General features: G+C 39.8%; 1 protein-coding gene and 1 long non-coding RNA gene across 2 annotated transcripts; one reads left to right on the top strand and one right to left on the bottom strand.

The window, feature by feature from the left end:
* Positions 1–3640: 3640 nt before the first annotated feature.
* Positions 3641–4912, top strand: LOC121399300 (protein kinase C theta type-like). Its single transcript, XM_041579586.1, has 2 exons — positions 3641–4466; positions 4597–4912. Exons 1-2 carry the CDS (start codon positions 4341–4343, stop codon positions 4870–4872), a joined length of 402 nt encoding a protein of 133 aa, XP_041435520.1. The 5' UTR covers positions 3641–4340; the 3' UTR covers positions 4873–4912.
* A 5515-nt stretch (positions 4913–10427) lies between these two features.
* Positions 10428–16705, bottom strand: LOC121399301. Its single transcript, XR_005964891.1, has 2 exons — positions 16478–16705; positions 10428–14188 (listed from the first exon to the last, which is right to left on the bottom strand). It is a non-coding gene; the product is annotated as an uncharacterized LOC121399301 (long non-coding RNA).
* Positions 16706–20197: the final 3492 nt, after the last annotated feature.

Genomic DNA, 20197 nt, shown 5'->3' with positions numbered 1-20197 from the left:
ATTCCCGCAAATCCAAATTGGGTATGCATGTCTTTCTACTCCAAAGCACCAAGTTGCAAAATTTCCACATTTCAGGTACAGCAAAATCAGAAAACCATATATTTTCGGAAAGTACACATTCCCGCAAATCCAAATTGGGTATGCATGTCTTTCTACTCCAAAGTACCAAGTCGTTTCCTAAATTTGGCGATAAAAGCCGTTTTTACATTTCTGAAAATCACCTTAAAATATTGGAATTGGCCACATTTATGTCACCCAATTTCTTTCATAAAATTGTATAATACCATAAATATTGATGCCAAGGGTCTACTGAACATTTTTATGCCCAATATGCATTGATATACTAAGGCAGCTGGCATGTGCGGATCCCAAATGAAAATAGTGCATATGAGTTTTCTCTGCTGCTGATTCGCCTTCTGTGAACATAGACCCTTGACTTCATATTATGTGCCTCAAGACCCTCCTTTACAGCAAAAAAAAAACACAAAACCATATATATTTGGAAAGTACATATTCTGACGAATCTAACAATGATAAAGACTTCTTTCTACACCAAACTACCAAACTGCAAAGCTTTTCTAAATATAGAGGTTTTTTACATTTCTGAAAATCGCCTAAAAACGTTGCAGTTTGCCACATTTATCGCACACAATTTTTTACGTACAAAGAAAAATCACCCTAAATATGGACGTCAGAGGTCTACTGAATAGTTTGATGCCCAATATGCATAGATTTACCAAAGTATGTGGTGTATATGGACCCCAAATGAAAAACGTGCATATGTATTTTCACGCTAGCCAACTAAGCTGCTGAAAAGAGAGCCCCAACTGTGCGTTATGTGCCGTAAGGCCCTCAAACTGTAAAAAGACCACCAGAAAACCATATATTTTTGGAAAGCATATATTCTGGCAGATCAAACTAAGTAAAATATATCTTTCTATACCAAAGCATAAAACAGCAAAACTATACTAAAAATACACAAGGAACAATAATGCAGGGCTAAAATTGCAATAAAACTAGTGTAAATCAACAAAATAACAAAAAAATTGATCCGACAGCGTAATTAGTGGAGAAAATGATCCAATAGTTACACTGTCAAAATAACAAGTTTTTAGGCAAAAACAAACAAAAGATAATGGTACAAAGAAAAAGTTAAAAAAAAAAAAACACTTGTTTTGTGAGTTTTTGTGTATACATGTTTGTGCACTTCTAAAAGTGGTCTGAGTACGCAAATACATGTAAATAAGTGTAAATAAGTGTACAAAAGGGACCAAGTGTGCTAAAATAAAAAATGCCAATCTTTACTAAAATGTGTGTGTAAGTGCATAAATGTACTTAAAGTGCATTGTGTAAAAAAAAACATGCACTTACCATTTTTGTAGCAGGAGGATCGCTGGAGGAGTCCAAGGCAGGAAGTGAGTGGGCGGGTGTGCAACGGAGAGGAGGTAAGGAAGTAGCAGAAGCGCCATACATGGCGCATCTGCTACTTTGAAGTTGGATGTGTGACAATCGCTTCGCAGATCCAACTTGACAGCCCTCCAGCCTCGTTGCCCAGGGGGCTGTCATTCTTCCTGACTCTCTGCAACGGCCGACAAAAGCCGCCGATGCAGAGAGAAGGGCTCAGCTGCAGGAGAACGTATGGGGTACATTCTTGGCTGCCTGAGCCCTGAACCGCCAGCACGTACAGCCTTTCCTTGACAAAGGTTTCTGTGTGTGACCGAAACGTTGGACGAATAAACTTTTTTTTTTCTTTTATATATTTTGTCTTTTACTGTTTAAATTCTGCGAGTGCCATCACTTTAAACATTGTATATATATATATATATATATATATATATATATATATATATATATATATAGACATCTAATTCAGGGTATGCTATATTTTCTAATTATTTTTTCTTTTATTTGTATGTGTAACCAGCATTATGCCTTCCTCATGATGGAGTTTGTTGGAGATCAGCTGGTGCGATTTTGGTGTCTAAGGATAACCAGAAAACTGTAAGTGGGGAGATTACAGGGAGAGGCACTGGCACGGGAAATAAAGGATTCTAAAACTATTGAGTAACTTTACAGTTAGAACCACAATATCTTCATTTTACCCATAATATTCCCTAATTTCCCTCACCCAGCATCTCCATCTATTTCTAACACCTGTATAAATGCCTTATTGTCCGTTACAGGTATATCGCACCACAAAACATCCTGCTGGACCAAGATGACACGACCAACACCATTCAGAAAGGGGCACTGGAATACACAGCCCCAGAGGTGAGCAATTCAGTTTTTGTTTATTTTCATCCCAGACATCAGTGGAGTGTTAGTATTCTCTAGGCAAATTTAATTAGTTATAGTTCACACAGCTACAGTGCAGGGTAGGGAAAACATATAGCCACCATTTACTTGAATAAAAAGAATTTTACTTTTGAAACTAAATCTGTTTTTATTATAATTCTGTTATTTTTTAAGAAGACAAAAGAAAAATCCACGGAGAGACCCAGAAGTGATGAGCCACAGAGGAAGCAAATCAACAACAGGGAAGATGGAGAAGCAGGTAAGAAAAGATGGTGGAAAGGAATTGCTGTGAGATTTTCATCAGAGAAATACCCCCATGGTTGTCAACTGTCCCTTAATCGTTTACTGTTATTTGTATATGGCTATAAAACTCGCTAAAATATTGATGCCTCACACTATGGTGCATATTTATCAAATAGTGAAATCAGACATCTCCACAGTCCACTAGAGTGAAATTCTGACACTCTTCTTTCATTTCTTTGGCATTTTGAAAGGCATATTTATCAAAGGGTGAACTTTCACCCATTGATAAATACTGTTTTAAAAATCCCAGAGAAATGAAAGGAGAGTGACGGAATTTCACTCTAGCAGACTGTGCCGATCTCTGACTACACTATTTGATAAATATGCCCATATATATATTATATTTGAAAAGTCTGGTATTGGTAGTCAACATGACCCTGGACACACACACGTCACTCCTATCCCAGTGTTCATTTGTCATGATTTGTTGTCTTAAACACCAAACCCAATTAGCCTCATGCAGCACAAATATAATATAATTGGCCAGAAATTTGCTATTTATACTGCAGATAGAGTTGTTAAGATGTAGGACCTAATAATAGATATCTTTTTCTCCAATAGCTGGAAGCAAGGGAGAAGAAGTTGATGCTACAGGATGTAATCCACTGAGTATTGACAACTTCACCTTCTATTCTAAGCTTGGTCAAGGAAGTTTTGGCAAGGTGAGTAATGCCCCAATTTGTGGCATAAGTAGGATATGTGTGGGTATTAAATTTGCATTCAATTACAAAGTACCGAGTTCAGAAAGTGCTGTCGTTTTTCAACCAATTATTTATATAAATATGCATTAATATGAACTCTCTTCACACTGCCTTTTTCAGGTTATGTTGGCTACACTAGGTGAGAGGAAGAAATATGTGGCTATGAAGATCATAAAGAAAAAACCTGGGTGCCGGTTCAGCAGCATCGTGACTGAGGCCAGTGTGCTTAAGCTCGCCAGTGCAAGCCCATTCCTGTGCCATGGTTACGCTGCATTTCAAACACAGGTTAATATTTTGAGCAATATTGGTGTTTAAATTGTTTCATTTTTGTGCCAATTCTTATTTTCCTTTTTAATCATCATTGTAATCAGCGGCATGCGTTCATCACTATGGAGTTCATCCGTGGGGGCAGCATTGAAGATCATCTGGCAAGATATGGACATCTGGAGATGAGCAGAGTACTGTAAGTATTGGATGGGATTGTGCTTTAGTTGAAATGAACTGGCACAGAAAATGCATTATAATTCTATTGAGTAATTGTGCAATAAATACATGGGCAATTATATGAATTATGTAAACTATTTTCTTTTTAGGTTCCATTCAGCGGAGATTGTTTGTGGTCTGGAATTCCTCCACCGCAGCGGCATTGTCCATCGGTCAGTATAGCTCTGGTCTCTCTAATGTTTAAATTGTTATTATTTCTAACACCTGTATAAATACTTTATTCTCTATTACAGAGATCTGAAGCCCGAAAACATCATGCTGGATCAAGAGGGTCACATAAAAATATGTGACTTTGGTCTGGCAGTTAAGAACATGTTCGGTGACAGGACCATCATTGGCCGAGCAGGGACACTTGGATACATGGCACCAGAGGTAAGAAATACAATTCCATATTTTTACACCATTTACACCACCACTGGAGAATTCATTTGTTAAGTGAATTAATTCTGGTATTTTCTTTTTGTTTCCCAGGTCCTGCAGAAGAGGCGCTACAATGTGGCAGTTGACTGGTGGTCATTGGGCATAATCATATGTGAAATGGCCACTGGTATTAGCCCATTTTATGATGGTAGCAACAATGAGAAAGTCATTCAGTCTACCATCAATGATGAGCCGAACATCCCTCCTTCCCTGAATGAAGATTTGAAGGATCTTCTAGGAAAGGTTGGTATGAGCAGTGAGGTAGAGGATTGGTAATATTTTATCACAAATTCCTGACAAAAAGATTAAACCTTTTGTTTTCTATTTTGTTCTCAAATTCTTGCATTATTAAATAATTATATTTTAACCTTAGCTCCTGGAAAAGGATCCTCAGAAGCGTCTCGGTGTTTATGGGAGCGTGAGACACCACCCATTCTACTCATCGATCAACTGGGTGGAGCTGGAGAGGAAGAGAATACCACCCCCTTTCCAGCCAAAAGCAGTAAGTATGTTTTGCCAAACACTAAAAAGGAATGAATGCTCACTGGTACACACAATATTTCTCTTCTGCCTATTTGATTTTTTACATTATTTATTGCCTTACCAGAATATTGTACTGTACAAAATCAACAGTGCTATTTATTTATGACCACTTGGATGTAATATCAGTATTTAATGCTTTTTTTATTTTTCAGCCATCAAAGAAGCGCTTCATGCCATATGGAAAGAAGCTGTCATTCTTGGAGTCACCTAAGATAAACATTGGTGCAGAGGAAGAAAACAACATTCCTGGCTTTTCTTTTTCCAGTTCCGCTTGGCTGAAATAAGTAGGAAAGTACTAACTTTCTCCTCAATTGTTCCCTCCCATCAGCTGCCACTGAACAATTTCAAAATGGGAACGGGTAAGATATAGATATGTATAAAAATGTATTGATATGTATAGATAGGTAAAGATAAGTATTGATATACAATTCTAATCACGAGGTATAATAGTATATATAATAGTATAGGATAGGATAGTATAATAGTATATGCAGCGCATGGTGTGTGAATGTGTGAGAGAATGTGAGATATGAAAGGACAAGGGCGTAACAATAAGGCAACAGGGGCTAATATTGCAACCTGCTTTGCCTTCATGCATGTGTCTGTGCAATGTTCACCATTTTTATAATACACTGCTGATCCAGATCAGGAAGGATTTTTTTCCCCCACTCTCTGGGGCAAATTGGCAACAGCTTCAGATGGGGTTTTTTTTCCTTCCTCTGGATCAGCTAGAGCATTAAATAGAATGATATGAGCAAAGGGTGATCTTCATAGACATGTGCCTTTTCAGCCTCCGGTTTTAAGCTTTACTGTGGTTAGTATAATATTATAAAACTGTTATAATGTATAAGTGATAATATTTCAATGTTACATAGAGTGAGATGTCATCTCACTTATAGGGGAGCCAATGGCAAATTATTCACATTGGATTTCCCCTGAGGCATGTTACGCCCGGAGTGAATGGTCAGTAACAGGGTTGAAGCCTTGACGTGGCGTTACTGCTCACATGTATGAACATGTGCTAATTCAACCAGTGACTGTGAGACTATGAGTATGCTATCTTTGCAGTGCCAAGTGTATTTTTGGCCAAAGATATTTTATTATACTTAAGCTTTGTGTTAAGGTGTTGCTGACATGTCATACACTGTCACAGGATTCATAGGGGTATATTTATCAAAGAATGAAGTCAATAGTGAAGTTCTGCCACTAGAGTGAAATTCCGCCACTCTCCATTCATTTCTATGGGATTTTTATAGGCGTATTTATCAGCGGGTGAACTTTCACTTTCACCCATTGATAAACACGCCTTTCAAAATCCCATTGAAATGAATTGAGAGCTGCGGAATTTCACTCTAGTGGCGGAACTTCACTCTTTGATAAATGTACCCCACCGTCACTAAGCCTGAACCTGTGAGGATTACACCCGTGTGCCTGCTTTTTACATGTCTGCAAATATTCCCATGTCTGCTGCTCAACTCCAATGGACAAAACGTCTGGTGTACCACAACCCTTATGGAAACCTTGCAGTGCTAATACAAGGGGATTATTAAAATGTTCTAATCTGTGTTTTCAGGGCAAGAATCGACTGTACTTGATGTTTCAGGCACTTTCAGTGTACTTCAATAGGAGTCAGTGGGGGTCATTTATAAACACTGGGCAAATTTGCCCATGGGCAGTAACCCATGGCAACCAATCAAATTGCTGCATTCATTGTTCTACTTGCAGCTGGCTTTAAAAAGATATTCACTGATGGGTTGCTATGGGTAACTGCCCATGGGCAAATTTGCCCAGTGTTGATAAATGAGCCCCAGTATATCAGTACTACAGTATATGCCAGCAGTATTCTCTGAAAGGCCGGGAGTGGATCATTATAACTTCATGAAGTGTGGGTGGTTGATGTCTCTGCTTTTGGGCCCAAATATAAAACTTCACAGAGTATTCTCAACTTGCTGAGTCCTACTCAATCTAGAGTTGCAGTGTATCGCAACTCTGAGAAAGCACTATGTGGCATTGCTAGTACAGGAATATACTGTACAATACTGACATTTGTCTCCCTAGTGTGCCTGCGTACTCTCCAGGACCTGACAGGGTTGCAGTTTTTACATCTGCACGTACAGTAAATATATTGCTAATTAGTCATACAGGATGTGGATTTGTAAGTGCATTTAGAAGCAGTGCTAATTTTCAGCAGTGCATTGTAAACATTTATTAAATGATACTCTTTACAAGTTGTGCAGCATATGCTCTAGGCTGCTATCAGTTACATTAGCTCAGGAACCCACTCACAACATACTGTATATATACAATAACATTTACAATGTAAGTTTTTTTTCATATTCATATTACATGGTTGCACAGAAATCAGTGTATTCTGCTTCAGAATTAAATAATAACCAGCAGTGCTGCATTAGCTTCTATGGCAGCTGTAACCTCAATTTCTGCTTAATGATCTGATTTACCCAGTTTTTATTTTTATACTGAACAATTCCTTTAAACGGGCATTCCACCCTAACAATCATTTTACTACAGAAAAGAACTAACTATACTGCATTCTTTCAAACCAGAACCAGAAAGCAATATAACACACATGACTGTCTGACTACTGTTACTGGAACTGTGAGTAACCCTGAAATCAATATTCCCAACATAAATGACAGGGGAATCAGTAGGTTATATAGCCTTACTGTGCTTTTATTAATTAACTCAATAGCCAAATTCCTAATGTAGGAAACACAATTATTGGAATGTTACTATATAATCATGACACAAACACTTACGAACTGTTGGAAGAGTCGGAACTTGTTTATTAATGACCTGGAGGTGGGCATTGAAAGTACTCTTTCTATTTTTGCAGATGATACTAAATTGTGCAGAACTATAGGTTCCATGCAGGATGCTGCCACTTTGCAGAGTGGTTTGTCCAAGTTGGAAAACTGGGCAGCAAACTGGAAAATGAGGTTCAATGTTCATAAATGCAAGGTTATGCACTTTGGCGAAAATAATATAAATGCAAGTTATATACTAAATGGCAGTGTGTTGGGAGTTTCCTTAAATGTGAAGGATCTAGGGGTTTCTGTAGATAACACGTTGTCTAATTCTGGGCAGTGTCATTCTGTGGCTACTAAAGCAAATAAAGTTCTGTCTTGCATAAAAAAGGCCATTAACTCAAGGGATGAAAACATAAATATGCCTCTTTATAGGTCCCTGCTGAGGCCTCATCTGGAGTATGCAGTGCAGTTTTGGACTCCAGTCCTTAAGAGGGATATAAATGAGCTGGAGAGAGTGCAGATACTAAGTGCAACTAAACTGGTTAGAGGGACAGAAGACTTAAATTATGCGTGTAGACTGTCAAGGTTGGGGTTGTTTTCTCTGGGAAAAAAGAGCTTGCGAGGGGACATGATTACACTTTACAAGTACATTAGAGGACATTATAGACAAATAGCAGGGGACCTTTTTACCCATAAAGTGGATCACTGTACCAGAGGCCACCCCTTTAGACTAGAAGAAAAGAACTTTCATTTGAAGCAACGTAGGGGGTTCTTCACAGTCAGGACAGTGAGGTTGTGATGGCTGATTCAGTTAATGCCTTTAAGAATGGCTTGGATGATTTCTTGGACAGACATAATATCAAAGGCATATTCTTATGGATGATGAGATCCTTTTCGTTATAATGTAGGGGTCAACTTCAGAGTTTAGGCACCGCAAAACCAGCAGACTTTCACAATTCAAAAATAGGACTCTGGAGAACCAATTTGCTGATTCAGTGATTCATTTATTCAAAATGTGCACATTTTGAATAAATGAATCACTGAATCAGCAAATTGGTTCTCCAGAGTCCTATTTTTGAATTATAATATCAAAGGCTATTGTGATACTAAGCTCTATAGTTAGTATAGGTATGGGTATATAGAATTTATGTAAAAGTAGGGAGGGGTGTATGTATGGATACTGGGTTTTCATTTGGAGGGGTTGAACTTGATGGACTTTGTCTTTTTTCAACCCAATTTAACTATGTAACAGAGGCCCCACAGAAAGACTGGTGAAATAAATATTATACATCAGGGATATCAAATGTGGTTCCCTAGGTGTTGCTGAACTATACAGCACAACCGCAATAGGGCCAAAATCTTCTATTATATAGATGATTGCCTTGATTCACATTACTCTGAGCTGGGTATCTGACTCATGTACAGTATCTGACTCACTGTGCAGTTTCAAAAAAAGCCAGAAGTGCATTCAGTTCATAGTTGTCCAAAATCTCCAGCAAGAGATGGACCTTCGTTTCCACATTTGTGCCCTTGAATTTGAACTTGTCAATGAAGAGATCAGTGATCATACCTGTAAAAACCAAACAAAAAACTATATTGAATTGCCAGCTACTTTCAGGAGATATTTAGTTATTTCAGCACCTCAAATCGACCTGCCCATGTAGGTAAATTCTGCAAAGTTTGCCTGGTTCCAACAGAACCTCTATATCATTAATGTCATAACTGATTATTTGACTAAATACAGGGCCTTAACATTTTTACTTTCTGTTTGAATACTGCAAATATTATGAGGAGAGTGTATACCAGGGGTGTTCAAACTTTTTGCAACAAGGGCCAGATTTCGTAAGGTGAAAATGTGTGGGGGCAGACCATTCAGCCTGTCTTTCTGAGGTAGCTAGCTTGCGATCAGGATCATTCACTCCTGGAGATGGACGTGTACTCGGCATTTAGGAAGTGGAGAAGTGGAGTCTGTTTGGACTTATTCTCTGCACCTCATTTAAACAAGGAATCGCTTAGCCGTAGCAGTAATGTTTGGGCACATGAATAGTGAAATGATCGTCGATACTGCTGCCTGTGTGCTGAAGGTGTTGGCAATAGACATGTACTGGCACATAGTGATGCACCGATCTCGAATACGTCTTTAGTTTACTGTTCTGGCACGTCAGTACGTCTATTGCACCTTCAGACCTAAAGAAGTATGTGAGAGCGGTGCATCACTATGTGCCAGTATGTGTCTATTACTAACACTTTCAGCACACAGGCAGCAGTATAGACCAAGTGGCAGATCATTTCACTAATGTCCCCAAATATTACTGCTACGGCTACGCAATCCATAAATTGCACTGTGCTGACGGGCCACATTATTATTAATTTCATGACGGAGGCTGAGGGCTGGTGTAAATTTGAAAACGGGCCGCAATTGGCCCCCGGGCCTGACTTTGGACATGCCTGGTGTATACCATTTTCCTTTTACTATTTTTCCCCCTTAAATTTATAATTATGATACTGACTCAGCTTGCAGTTCTGGCATTGTCTGTTCTGCTGTCACTGGTCACATAGTTTCTTATCATCTCCAGTAGCAATCCTGTTACATTAAATGTAACTGGGGGTGTTGTTGTAAGTGAGAATGTTTCTAATGGGTAAAATCTCTTTTACCATAAAAAAATTGTCAAATTCTTTGCATTAGGCTTCTCCATAAATACACTTTTGCAGCAGTTTGCCTGTGCTTTTTGGTATCTGTTCCCTACCTCACTATTTTTGGCAAAAAAGGAAGTTCTGCTCAATACTATAAACATTTTTATAAATGTGTGGGTAAAATACAGGGACCACATATGACAAACAATTACAATTACCCCCGACACGAACATGAAAAAACAGCAATGGCCCTCCTACACTGGAACATGCTCCCTGCAACCATGTCTCATTGATGTTTTTTTTTTTTTTTTGAAGTGCCTGTGGTCGACTGCAAAGATTTCATCTTTGGCGCAAGAAACAAGTTTGTGTAAAATCCCCTGAGATCAGTCATAATTCTGTCTGGAAGAGGCTTCCTAGGATCAAGCTCTCACCTAAAATCTAGAGAGATGGTAACACTGAGAAACCTGAAGGGTCCAAATACATGATCTGTTGGTCTATTTAGGGGGAAGGAGGAACAGTATTTGAGATTACAGTATTTGTCTAGGATTGAAGCCACAAGGCCCAGTTTGGTGTTGCCATGAAAGTTGGGAACTGTGCATCCAGATTACTGAAATCAAGAGAGGCTCTCCTCCAAGGTCTGCTGGGCAAGGGCAGGGCCTGAGACTCCATAACCTTAAGAGGGACCCAACTAAATAATTCTTTTAGAATCAGTGTGCTCTGAAGCAGTCCTATTGTACCTTCCCCACTTGAGAGGGAGAATAACAAAAAAGGGTGGAATTCTTCCCACAAAAGGAGGTTGTAAAGGGGTACACCGAGTAATTGGTGTGAATGTTACTGTACTGGAATGTGTGAGAGTGATGTGAAGAACATTTGTTAATGTTATAAATCTCGAAAATAAATAGAAGGTGGACTGCAAAACCAATATATTAAAAGTACAATTTATTATATAATAACAAAAACACTGGCCGGCCAGAAAACACAGTGAATAAATTATGAATAAATAATTCTAAAATCAGTAATAAATACACTCCAGGTGGGCAATCACTTTTCCTGTGGAGAAAAATCAATTGACTGTTCTTTGGTGTTGGTATATGCTTCCAATTTAAAAACAAGATGGTTGTGAGTTGTAGTACAACAAGACAGAAAAGTTATTTCCTAGAAGTTGGAGCTGGGATTTTGAAGCAGTGGAGTGTGCAGAGTATTTAATTAGATATAGCAAACAGGCTGGCCAGTAGATGGCTGAATTTAGAGAGCAGATTATACAAAGGGGTATATTGGGGCGTCCCACACTCCCTCCTCCTTGCCAGCTGCACAGGCCCCCCAAAAAGAAGTTGGAATAATCTCACCAGATACACAGTTCCGGAATTTCTCAAGGGCACAGCCGGTTTGGAACTCTCGGCAGCCTTAAGCCTGTTTCACAAATTTCTCTGCAGATGTCCTTTTCACGATGATCCAAGATGGCACACTGTTTGTTTCAGTTCGTGCGCTCCACAGCGGAACGCAACCTCCGATTTCTTTTCACGATCTCCCGCTGCTTCACCGATTTCACAAACTGGCGGATCATGAAGAACCAACAACTTGTAACTTTACACAATTTTTTCGTGATTTTGATTAAAAGCATAACAAATGAAAGTCCACACCAAGGAATGATCCCGACTGGATACTGCAATGCGTTTCGTCACACTAAAGCTTTCTCAAGTAGTTAAAGACCGGAAGTGATGTCATTTCTCACTTTAAATACCCTAGGCTTAAAGGGAACACAGACAATTTCAGCATTAAAGACATATTACACATTAAATCAGGAACACTAACAGCTTATAGCCACTAAATTGTCTCAAACAGGGGATGGCAACTTAGTTCCACTGTATGGGTCAAGGAAGGGTAATGTTTAAGTCTACTATTTTAATTTATTGAAATGTATCCTATATCTCACAAAAAAAGTGCCAGTTCAAATTTTTAAAAAAAAAAATAGATTTTTTTAAATGCAGGTCTATGTGTTGCCACCTTTTCTGCCGGTGGAGACTGGGCAGCGGGTGGGCCGTGATGTGGAAGGACAGGGCCGTGACACGGGGGGGGGGGCATGCCATCAGTGGGTGCTGCCTCAACCTTTTCATTTATTCTAGCATAGCTTTTTTTGTCACAGTCAGGGCTGTCATGGCATGCTGGGAGTTGTAGTTCAGTAACAGAACTTGTGTCACTATTTTAATATTACTGCTGGATTAAGCTGTTTTAAAAAGTCTGAAAAGTGTTACCTTACTAGTGTGTAGATTAGATAGGAAAGGTGTATTTATATGTTCTATATTCTTATTTATGAGAGACAAACTGCATAGTTCATGTTTATTAGACCACCCCTTAAAAGACTGCTAAAGTAACTATGTGTGAGACATTTCATAGGACAACTGTACTTAGTAAAGCACATAATTAATTTCAGAGAAAAATATTTTATTACTATGTCGCTTAAAAGTGGTTTTAGTGTATTTAACTCACAGGCATTCAGTGATCTGCAACACTGACTTGGTGACCCTCCTGGTGCCAAGCTTGTACCGTCTTACCAACTCAGGTCCTGAGTCCCCTTTGCAAAGTGAAATGGTACTGGGAAGTTCCTCTCTTGGCAGTGCCTCCTCCTAATGGGATCCGGGAATACTCAGCAGGTGTAAAACTCCATAGAAAGTTGCTATTTAGTGGGCAGGTGGGGGTTGTTTGGGCTTGTGTACCTGAAATGCCAGGACCTATTCTGACTCCTAGTCCAGACCTACTTGAAAGTACATAGAAATCCTGCTGCCGAATGCAATTATAACAAATAGTCCAGAAAGTGCTAAACGTTACTAGCACAATTATGTTCTTTCAGATGTAGATCATTCTCTTGTGCTTCCAGAATAAATTAAGATCTTCCAGACAGAGAGAGGCTTTTATACAGACAGATCATCTTCAAAGATTGTGAAAATTTTTAAAAATATATCCGTATATACGCATATAATCGGGGCTTAGTGATGTACCTCATATGGTGAGATATAAGGATAGTAGTGGGCAGATTTAATAAGATTTAAATTTTGGAGTTGGGATTTTTCCTACTAGTTTCTAAGATGCTGTGTAGTAAATATCTGTATTAATTACTAATTAGGCTAAAACTGTGACATTTGTATTCTGTATATACAGTATATTATGAGTCAGTCCGTAAGCTCAGTAAGTGACAGCAGCATGTGCAGTGAATCAGCAGAAAAGATGGGGAGCTACTAGGGCATCGTTGGAGGGCAGTTGTGTGTGTAGAGCTCACACTTTTAGAAAATGTGGTTGGGTGGAAGAACAGGGAAGTGATACAAACAGATCACACATTGAGCAGGCCACTTACAAGGACAGTCCTGGTACTGCCCCCTGGTGTTTAACTCTCTTGTATCAGGGATTTCCATGTTGCCTCATGTTCCTGTATGGCTGACCTGTCTGTGCCCATCAAACTAATTGCTGCTTGTTATAATTTATGCAAACTGTGCTCATAAAGTCACATTTAAGTGACTCACCTATGAGACTTTAATAAATGCAATGGACAAACATTGCGAGGTATAAATTCTAATTTTGTCTAAAAAAAAACCAATAAAATGAGTTTAAATCCCAAGTTTTAATTTAAAAAAAAAAAATTCAAGGTTTGAAAACGTAGCCGTCCTTATAAAGATGTCACTGTCTCAATTATATCGTGTTTTCTTCCAGGTTCCTTCCCGGCTTCCATACAGTCCTCACAGCAATGTCCTGTGATTGGATGATTTCAATAGTAGTGGGCTACTTCAGAAAGCAGCAGTAGCATTGAGAAGCGGCAGGAGTGGGAGGCTTTAGATTAATATACCGGCATAAAAGTGGGAAGGGATCTAAAGCTGAGCTGCAGCAGGCAGACAGGAACCCATCTTCTTTTACTTACACCCCCTAGGGAGGGCAGGAGACGTGCAACTGTGCACTCTCCTATGGGCGCCAGTCCTTCCGTTTTCTTCTTCTTCCCTCCTGATCGGTATCCGCACTATGTCTGACCATCTGCTGCGGGATGAGAATCAAGAAAATGTTCAGTCCCAAAAGCTACTCGTCCCTATGGGGAGGGTCGCACAATTGGAGGTCCTACAAGAAAACCACCAGGGACTAAAGGCTCTGAAAGTGAGTAAGCGTGCACGGAGCCCATGACTAGCGGTCACAATGGACAATATAACAGAGCAGCGGGGATGTGCAATTTAACTAAGCTCCTTGTCCAGTAGATTCGGTCCCACCATTTCCATAGTGAATGGTCCCCAGTATCTTCGCCACTTGCATGCCCCCCATTATCCAGCTTCTTCTACAATTCCCAACATCCTATAGGGTGTGTTGGGGTTTGTAAGTGTATGTTCCCCACTGTTGTAGGTTAGTCGGAGGGCTGACTGTACTAAACGAGCTATGTGCATAGGATGGAGGAGGCCATACCTACTTAGGACGCCATTTCCGTGACCTGGAGGTCGGCGTCTGACCCGTGTGTCCAGCAGCAGATAATACATTTTTAGGCCTAGGACTGCTGTTACTATACTTGCACTGCCCTATTTACTTTTGGGCCTTGTTAGAAAATGTCAGCCATTTCTTGGCTTGTAGCCATTGGCACATTGGACTGTTCATACCACTAATCAAGTTACAAGCCCTAATTTGGCACATGGTATTACAAGTATCTGCTGCAACAGAATTTTGTCACATGTTTATTGTCCATAAATCTGTCCATATGCTTCTTGTACTTGTCTGCCCAGGTCCTTTCTTTAAATCCTGTTTAATTTCAAGGTGTAGCTTATTGCTGTACTTGACTTATCTTGAGCCTGTGTGATGTACGTTGCCTGCATGACTTTGTTTAGGCCTGAGTTACAGCATGGTGCAAATCTTCTAACACCCTGGAATTGGACCTGCTTGCATGTTATGAGCTGCCACATCCAGTTCACTTGAACAAAGCTAACATTTATTGCGTCTCTCATGTAGAATATGTTTTTGGGTCTGCTGGGATGTTCTACATTTGAATAAAAGGGGGCTTATTCAAGGCATGTTTAAGTTACCAATGTACCTATTATAGCAAATACCTCAAGTGCTGTTGTAAATTGCTTTGACACTTTTATTAGGCTTGTGGGCTGTGTTGGGTCTCTGTATTTAAAATGACAGGGCATAGTTTCTGTCATAGTCCAGGCATGGTACAAGGTGATGATGACAATGACAGATGGTGTTTGTTGACCGGCCAATGTTGGACAGCAAAATGACTAGGAATAACTTTTTGATTTATTACTCTAAATCCGTGCTGTCCAACTTCTATGGTACCGAGGGCAGGAATATTTCCAATCTACATGTTGGTGGGCCGATAACGGAAGTGTTAGCCACTCCCTGTTTTAAACCACACCCACTTTAAACCACACCCATGTTACCACAAGACCAAGCCCACATTAATAGCACACCAACTCAGGCCTAAACAAAGTCAGGTACAGTAAGATACAGTAACAAGCTACACCTTGAAATTAAATAGAATTTAAGGAAAGAACCTGGCCATAAGTACAAGAAGCATATGGACAGATTTATGGACAATAAACATGTGACACATTTCTGTGGCAGTAGATACTTCTAATACCATGAGTCAAATTAGGGCTTGTAACTTGATTAGGGGCATGAGGGGTCAATGTGCCAAGGAATGGCTGACATTTTGTAACAAGGCCCAAAGGTAAATAGGAGAGTACAGTGCAAGTATAGTAACAGCAGTCCTAGGCCTGAATATTATCTGCTGGACACACGGGTCAGACGCCGACCTCCAGGTCACGGAAATGGCGGCCTAAGTCGGTATGGCCTCCTCCATCCTATGCACGGAGCTCGTGTGGTACAGTCAGTTGTAGAAGAAGCTCAGGATAACAGGGGACATGCAAGTGACGAAGATACTGGGGACCATTCTCTGTGGAAATGGCGGGACCGGATCTAGCGGACAAGCAGCTTAGTTAAATGACACGTCCCCGCTGCTCTGTTATATTAGCCATTGTGGCCGCTAGTCATGGGCTCCATACACGCACCTGAGTCTGCTGGAGGGCCGGCTTGCTCACTTTCAGCGCCTTTGGCCCCCGGTGGTTTTCCTGTAGGACCCCCAGAACGGTGCGACCCCCCACAGGGACGAGAAGCTTTCGGGGCTGAACATTTTCTTGATGCTCATCCCGCAGCAGATGGTCAGACATAGTGCGGATACCGACCAGGAGGAAAGAAGAAAGCGGGAAGGACTGGCGCCTGTAGGAGAGTGCGCGGTAGCACGTCCCCTGCCCTCCCTAGTGGTGTAAATAAAAGACTATGGATTACCGTCTGCAGCTCGGCCTTAGACCCCTTCCCTCTTGTATGCCGGTATATTGATCTAAAGCCTCCCACTCCCGCCGCTTCTCAATGCGCCTCTATCGCAATCTCTTCTACTACAGCTGGCGCTGCTCTCTCAATACAAGTAGCCCGGGACTATTGAAATCAGCCAATCACAGGACAGCGTGGGGAGACGTCACGGACTGTATGGAAGCCGGGAAGGAACCTGGAAGAAAACGCGATATGATTGAGATAGTGACGTCTTTATATGGACGGCTACGCTTTGAAGCCTTCATTTTTTTGCAGTGTTTATTAAGCGCCAACATATGCTGGAGCGCTGTACAACAGAAGGGCGTGTTTATGAAACATACACAATACAGATACTGACTGATACAGCAGGTGAAGTCCTGCTCATTAAAACTCGGAATGTCAAATTTTTATCTTGTTTTTTTCAGTTTTACATCATAAAATTTAAAATTCTACCTCACAATGTTTGGCCATTGCATTTATTGAAGTCTCATAGGTGAGTCACTTAAATGTGACTTTATGAGCACAGTTTGCATAAATTATAACAAGCAGCAATTAGTTTGATGGGCACAGACAGGTCAGCCATACAGGAACATGAGGCAACATGGAAATCCCTGATACAAGAGAGTTAAACACCAGGGGGCAGTACCAGGACTGTCCTTGTAAGTGGCCTGATCAATGTTTGATCTGTTTGTATCACTTCCCTGTTCTTCCATCCATCCAATCACATATACGCATATATACTTAGCAAAGGAGAAATTAGGAAGTTTGTCCTAAACAGGATTCCATCAAGTTGCTGACTAGCATTACTTTCAACCAGGAAGTCCTACCTGAGTGGCACAAACAACTTTTATTCTCAATAGAATAGTTGGAGATATAAGTATATTTGGATATCTTAGATGGTTGTTTGGCAGTTTATAGATTTGCCTTTCTTTAATCATTCACCAATAAGCAGAACAAAACTGTCTAATGAGGCATTTGCCCCTCTGCGGCCTAAATGTGGGATGGTTTCTTCAATCAATAATGGGGAAGACTGTGGGCACCTGGGTGTCCATCTAAACATTTGGCCCACAACAAATAGTCCTGGAGGAATAGCAGGGACAGTCACAACATCGTTGATCCAGGGACAAGTCCGATTTTTTCCCCCTCTGAGGCAAATTGCAGAGGCTTCAGATGGGGTTTTTTGCCTTCCTCTGGATCAACTGGCAGCTAGGCAGGTTAAATAAAAAAAAGTTAAAAGGTTGAACTTGATGAACGTGTGTCTTTTTTTATCAGCCTAACTTACTATGTTACTACATTACTATAAATTATTTCACAGAACCATGTTCTGACTTCCAGGAAATTGGGCGAAATATTGCAAAAATCATACTATTGGCTCACTGTCAATGTATGTGTTGTGGTACAGTGTGCAGAGCTGTCAATATCCCTATTTTATTGGGAGTTACACAAATCCTGCAGCCTCCTCCCAGTCTCCTGTCACCTTAAGTCATTCTTCTGATATTTTCAACTTTCTATGTGAAATCCGCTATGCACATGCGCAGCATTCACGTCACTAGTAGTATCAACATTTTTTTATAATGCAAAGATATATTCATGAGATAATTCATAGACCTAAATGCAGCTTATTCTTATGAAGTTATCAGTACAAGGCAAGCAGCATCTTATATATGCATAGTTACCTATGTATATGGCTCTACACTTTGACTGCTGAGATATGTACCTGGGCCTGCAATGCAACGGTATTTTTCAGCATGAGCCCAAGGTGATGATGTCATGCAAGAGGCTTTGACACAGAATAACGGTTTTTAACTGTCTTTTGCTGAGACTGCTTGCGAGAGAGGAGTGGTAGTGAGAGGCTCGCAAGTTTTTTGGCATTCAAAGCGATTACTTAGCTATAAAATCTGCATTTTCGGATCGGTGCCCTCTAGGAGTGTGGAGAGGAGGAGATAGGGTGAAGAATAGAAGAAAGGATTAACATCAAGAGAAGATGGAGAGGATACAAGAAAGGAGATTGGAGAGATATGGAGGTGATGTGGATACGAGAGAGAGGATCCCATGGCAAGGCAGGGAAGAAGGTAAGGAGAAGTGGCCTTAATAATTGGTAGATATATAATAAAAGCCACAAAATTTGTCAAAGGCAGTAACCCATAGAAACTAAAGATGTTTTCTTCTAAAACTGACCACTACAGTACTTGCAGATTGGATTTCCAATGTGGCAACAGCTGTAGCAAATTCTGCCCATTTTATTGCATCTAAATTATCTTTTCATCAGTATAGCCTAATTGTTGCCTCTTCCCCTTTACTATTTACTGCATTTACTGTTATCTGCGCATGACTGTTAATCACCCTGCCACTCTTCCAAGCCCCACATTATATTTTTAATATTAAAGGGGAAAATGGATATGTAATGTAAGCTTCAGCATACTGAAACAAATAACTTTCTATATACAATCAATAAAAAATGATGTACTGTTTCTGAAATAATTAAGTTTGTCTTCACTGTCCCTCTCTTAGCATCTGTTTCTCTTCATTCTCTCTTCATGCAGGAGTTGGGTGTCAGATAATCATTGACAGGTATATCCAATATATCTTATAGGAGGACTCATTTTGCTTAGAATTTGTATTAGAGCACACTCTATTAAAATCACCAGGATCCTGTCTCTCTACATGCAGGATTTGTGCAAAAGGCAGTTATTTTGCTTTACTGGAATCTGTTATTTGAATGAGCTCTAATACATCTGCTAGGAAAGTGAGCCCCCCTATAAAATATATTGGATCTAACTGTTAATGACTATCTGACCCAACTGCTGCATGAAGAGAGAATGAAGAGAGAGGGATAGCGAACATCAACTTGATCATTTCAGAAACGATGCAGAATTTTTAATTGATTGTATTTACAAAGCTTCTTATTTCCAAATACAAGAGTCCTCTGCACTCAACCCATTATCAATATATTTAAGACAGCGACATTTTGTGCATACTGGTACTAAAAAATGCCTTACCCTTTAAACAAAACAGGGATTGTTTGTCCATATATTCCAATATATTTATGCTGGCCAACTACATCAAAGTCATCCCATATCTGGCCAGTCCTTTACTCAATTTTATCTGATTCATTAAGAATTCTATTGCTTCATTATACATTTTACAAAGGGACTAAAGGGTAGCCAAGTATGGAGGTTTACTTTGAAAGCAGCAAGTAAGTTGCCGGTAAAACCTAGTCCCTTTGTAAAATGTATAATGAAGCAATAGAATTCTTAATGAATCAGATAAAATTGAGCATAGGACTGGCCAGATATGGGATGACTTTGACGTAGTTGGCCATCTTAAATATATTGCAATATATGGACAAACAATCCCTGTTTTGTTTAAAGGGTAAGGCATTTTTTAGTAGCAGTATGCATAAAATGTCGCTGTCTTAAATATATTGATAATGGGTTAAGCGCAGAGGACTCTTGTATTTGTCTATATGTATTTTGTGGTCACAGCCTCATTGCACTACATTGCACAACTTTCCCTTGTTTGTTAAAGCTTCTTATTTCATTATGCTGAAGCTTAAATGAAATTTAAATTTTCGTGATAGTTCCCCTTTAATGTAATTGATTTACTTTTCTACATTTTTGTTACATGTGGGCTCTACTGCAGAAGAAAAGATAAGATGTTTGCTTTTAATTATGCAACCTGCTTATTGGGTGCTATACA

The sequence above is a fragment of the Xenopus laevis genome, chromosome 1S, assembly GCF_017654675.1.
Source record: "Xenopus laevis strain J_2021 chromosome 1S, Xenopus_laevis_v10.1, whole genome shotgun sequence".
NCBI lineage: Eukaryota > Metazoa > Chordata > Amphibia > Anura > Pipidae > Xenopus > Xenopus laevis.
This window is presented reverse-complemented; position numbering and strand designations above follow the sequence as displayed.

Coding starts and splice junctions, on each gene's coding strand:
- LOC121399300 (XM_041579586.1), top strand. CDS start 4,341: ATGGCCACTGGTATTAGCCCATTTTATGATGGTAGCAACAATGAGAAA. Junction 4,467..4,596: donor TGAAGGATCTTCTAGGAAAG/GTTGGTATGAGC, acceptor TTTTAACCTTAG/CTCCTGGAAAAGGATCCTCA.